Here is a 4,654-nt window from a genome sequence, read left to right as displayed (position 1 = left end):
CTTCCTTCCTTCCTTCCTTCCTTCCTTCCTTCCTTCCTTCCTTCCTTTCTTCCTTTCTTCCTTTCTTACTTTCTAGATGTAACAAAGTCCATTGTGAATGGAAGAGGCAATAGTGAGAAACTGGTAGTTTGGCTACATTTACCCAGATAACTGTGGTATAAGGCATAATGTGTTAAGTGGTAAAAGGCGAGTATCGCTAGGGTACTGAAGGCAAAGCTAGGAGGAAAGGTGAGAGTAACTAGGAAAGTGTCTTGAGTACCTTAAAGAACTGAGTAATAGATGAAAGCCTAGGGAAGAGAATATTCCTGGAGTTTATAAGAGAAAGTGGTCTCTGATATAACTTTACAGAAACTTGACAGGAAATGAAGCTTCATGGGAGGCCATGTGGTAGAGTGGTTAAGAGTGTGAGTTCTAGAGCTGGGCCATCTAGGTTCAACCCCAGCACTGTCTCTTGGTGCTGTGTGACCTTGGATGTACCTTTCTGACAATACAGTGTAAAATGGGGATGATCGTAATGATAAGACCTACCTAAGAGAATATATGCATGTATGAAATAAGAATATTCAGGCAAAAGGTTTGGATTGCTATTTGATGTTAAGAAAGTGCTCAGTACACGTTAGCTACCTAGCAACTTTTATTGTATGTTTTCCTTTTTCTTTATAACCTTGTAGCTATGTATTTTTAACCCATAGAATTGTACCTCTTGAGGCAGCATCAACCAAATTCAGAGGACTCAAGAATACTTTTATAACATAGATCACTTACAGGAATTAAGGAGCTGCAACAACCGCTTGGATTAAAGTTGACAACAAAAGTTAATCTCCTTTTAATTGTGAAATGTGACAAAAGTAATACATTGTAACACGATGTGACAGTAGTAAACATTGAATAATAGTAAGTGTGTTTCAATTGTATGATTAGACACCTGACAAATCCTAGGTGCTATCCAGGATATCATATATAGGTAAACAATACTCGTGCTTCAAAAAAATGAACGTAAGTGCATTTATTTAGTGCCCTTTGATGCAAATGCTTAGAGTCTTCTGACACAGTACACTGTTAATTATAATTTATCAGACAATACTATGTAAACATGTTTAGTATTTTTCACATATTTTTTAATGCTGTAGACAAAAAAATATTATCAAGCTCAGGGTTTCCTCTCTACTCCTCCAAACCTATTTTATGCACAGGGTGCATTATTGGCCTTAGGAAAGAGAGTGATTGGTTGAGCTCACCCTTTTCCTTCCTTTTTTTTTTTTTTTTTTGACTGCAGGTAGTGGGCAGCAGTCAGTGACAGGTGTAACCTCTGTGGATGACAGCAATAGTTACTGGAGGATACGGGGGAAGACCGCTACAGTGTGTGAGAGGGGAACCCCCATCAGATGTGGCCAACCCATCCGGCTGACACATGTCAACACTGGCCGAAATCTCCATAGTCACCACTTCACCTCACCTCTTTCTGGGAACCAGGTGTGGTGGCATCCTGTGCATTACTCCATTGAGTGGTCTGATATCTGGGTTCTTAGCTCTTTCTTTTTTTTTTTTTTTTTTTTTTTTTAATTTTTTTTTTTTTTTCAACGTTTATTTATTTTTGGGACAGAGAGAGACAGAGCATGAACGGGGAAGGGGCAGAGAGAGAGGGAGACACAGAATCGGAAACAGGCTCCAGGCTCTGAGCCATCAGCCCAGAGCCTGACGTGGGGCTCGAACTCATGGACCGCGAGATCGTGACCTGGCTGAAGTCGGACGCTTAACCGACTGCGCCACCCAGGCGCCCCTTAGCTCTTTCTTTTTTAGGTGTAGCTGTTATTTTTGTACAGATCTGGAGAATTGGCTTTGTCTCAAAAGTGTTGAAGGACATTGTTTCTGGTCAAAGTAGAGATTGTGCATCTAGATGAAATCAAGAAATGAGGAAAGAATAGGTATATGTTAGCATATCATAAGTCACCTTGATAAATCCTGCAATAAAGAAGCCCAGTGTTGACACATGAAAAGATGCTGAACATCACTCATCATCAAGGAAATGTGAATCAAAACCACAACGAGATATCCTTTGTCAGAATGGCTACGATCAAATAAGAACAAGCGTTGGCAAGGAAGCAGAGAAAAGGGAACCCTTGTGCACCATTGGTAGGAATGCCAACTGGTGCAGCCACTGTGGAAAATAGTATGGAGTTTCCTCAAAAAGTTAAAAATAGAAATATCGTATGATCCAGTATTTCCACTACTATTTATCTAAAGAAAATGAAAACAATAATTTGAAAAGATAGATGTACCACTATATTTATTGCAGCATTATTTGCAATAGTCCAGATATGGAAGCAACCCAAGTGTACATCAGTAGATGAGTGGGTAAGAAAGATTTGGCATAGACATATATACACAATAGACTCAGCCATACAAAAGGATGAGATCTTGCCATCTGTGACATGGATGGACCTAGAGGGTATCATGCTAAGTGAAATAAGTCAGAGAAAGACAAATAGCATATGATTTCACTTATATGTGGGATCTAAGAAAACAAACAAAAAGCAGAGTCAGACCTATAAATGTGGAGAACAAACTGATGATTGTTGGAGAGGAAGGGAGTGGGGAGATGGGCAGCATGGGTGAAGGAGTGTGGGAGATAGCAAGCTTCCAGTCACAGAATGAATAAGTCCCTTTGACATGGATGAAAGCTACAGGATAGGGAATATAGTCAGTGGTATTGTAATAGCATTGTATGGTGACATGTAGTTACATACTTGGGGTGAGCATAACGATATATATAGACTTGTTGAATATACATCTGAAACTGATGTAACATTGTGTTTCCACTAAAAAAAAAACAAACAAAAGGAGAGCCTGGGTGGCTCAGTTGGTTAGGTGTCTGGCTTCAGCTCAGGTCATGATCTCACAGCTTGTGAGTTTGAGCCCCACGTCGGGCTCTGTGCTGGAGCCTGCTTCTGGATTCTCTGTCTCCCTCTCTCTCTGACCCTCCCTAGCTCGCTCTGTGTCTGTCTCTGTTTCAAAAATGAATAAATGTTAAAAAAAAAAATAAAAATTAAAAAAAACCAAAACAATGTTTTCCAAACTTTGAATAAAAATTATTATTTTAAATGATGCCAACTAACCATATTAGGAAAATGAATTAGGTATTGTGCCACTTTCTTATTTTTATTTTTCAAGTAATCTCTGTGCCCAGTCTGAGGCTTGAATTCATGACCCCCAAGATCAAGAGTTGCATGCTCTACTTAGTGAGCCAACCAGGTGCCCTAGTATCATGCTACTTTTTCAAGCCTTGAGCTTTTAGGAGATATGGACCCCTTAATGACTGCTTCCGTCCTACCCCCACTCTGCACATGGTTTTCCATACTAGCATCTTACATTAGGTAAATTTCATGCAGTCTATAAAGTAGTATTTTTTTTTTATTTTTTTATTTATTTATTTTTATTTTTTTTTTAATTTTTTTTCAACATTTTTATTTATTTATGGGACAGACAGAGACAGAGCATGAACGGGGGAGGGGCAGAGAGAGAGGGAGACACAGAATCGGAAACAGGCTCCAGGCTCCGAGCCATCAGCCCAGAGCCTGACGCGGGGCTCGAACTCACGGACCGTGAGATCGTGACCTGGCTGAAGTCGGACGCTTAACCGACTGCGCCACCCAGGCGCCCCTAAAGTAGTATTGATACATTGATTTTTTTAAAAATTCATTTATTTAGAGAAAGAGTGCTAGTGCCAGCAGGGAGGAGGGGCAGAAAGAGAATCCCAAGTAGGCTCCACACCCTCAGCACAGAGCCCAGCTGGGGGGGGGGGGGGGTCGAACCCGTGAAACGCGAGATCATGACCTGAGCTGAAATCACGGGTGGGATGCCCAATTCGCTGAGCCACTCAGGTGCCCCTTGTTATCAACCAGAGTCCAAGGTTTATTTTGATTTCCTTAGATTTTACCTACTGTACTTTTTCTGTTCCAGGACCCCATTCAGGCTACCACATGACATTTAGTTGTCCTGTCTCATGCTACTCTTAGGTGTGATACTTTCTCAAATTCTTGTTTTTGATGACCTTGGTAGTTTTGAGGGATGCTGGTCAAATGTATTATAGGGTGCTCCTCTAGTGAGCTCTGTCTGATCTTTTTGTCACAATAGATCAGATTTACAAAGGTTTTTGGGAGGAAGGCCACAGTAGTAAAGTGGCATTTTCATAACAGAGTCAAGGGTACATACGGAGCTGCATGATTATGTTGGTAATTGATTACCTTGCTGAAATAGTGTTTGTCAGGTTTCTCTAGTAAAGCTATTCTTCCTCCTTTTCATATTGTGTTTTTGGAAGGAGGTCACTATGCACAACCCACACTTAAGGAATGGGAGTTATACTCCCTTTCCCATAGAATAGAGTAGCTACAAAATTTATTTGGAATTCTTCTGCATGGGAGATTTGTCTCTTTTTACTTATTTATTCAATCATTTATTTATATCAGTATGGGCTCATGAATATTTTATACATTGATCTATGATCCCCTAACACTGCCTTTATTTTTTGCTCAAATTGTTCCAACTTTTGCCATTGGGAGCTCTTTCATTTGTCTCCTCCGTCCATTTGACATACTCCCATTTTTGTGTGTGTGTGTGTGTGTGTGTGTGTGTGTGTGTGTGTGTGTGTGTGTGT

At 40.4% G+C, this 4,654-nt stretch overlaps 1 protein-coding gene across 3 annotated transcripts in view; it reads left to right on the top strand.

Moving 5' to 3' along the window:
• Positions 1-4,654, top strand: part of SDF2 (stromal cell derived factor 2) — a 9,812-nt gene that overhangs the window by 2,231 nt on the left and 2,927 nt on the right. For 2 of the 3 annotated variants that reach the window (XM_040455352.1, XM_040455354.1), the window contains one exon: positions 1,277-1,488. In XM_040455352.1, coding sequence (XP_040311286.1) covers positions 1,277-1,488 — 212 coding nt within the window. The remainder of the gene's footprint in view (positions 1-1,276; positions 1,489-4,654) is intronic. The other variant, XM_040455353.1, reaches the window with a different exon arrangement.

This window comes from Herpailurus yagouaroundi, unplaced genomic scaffold (genome assembly GCF_014898765.1).
Source record: "Herpailurus yagouaroundi ecotype Mexico unplaced genomic scaffold, PumYag 215, whole genome shotgun sequence".
Classification (NCBI taxonomy): domain Eukaryota; kingdom Metazoa; phylum Chordata; class Mammalia; order Carnivora; family Felidae; genus Herpailurus; species Herpailurus yagouaroundi.
Note: the sequence above shows the minus strand (reverse complement) of the source record. Positions and strands in the feature narration are given on the sequence as shown.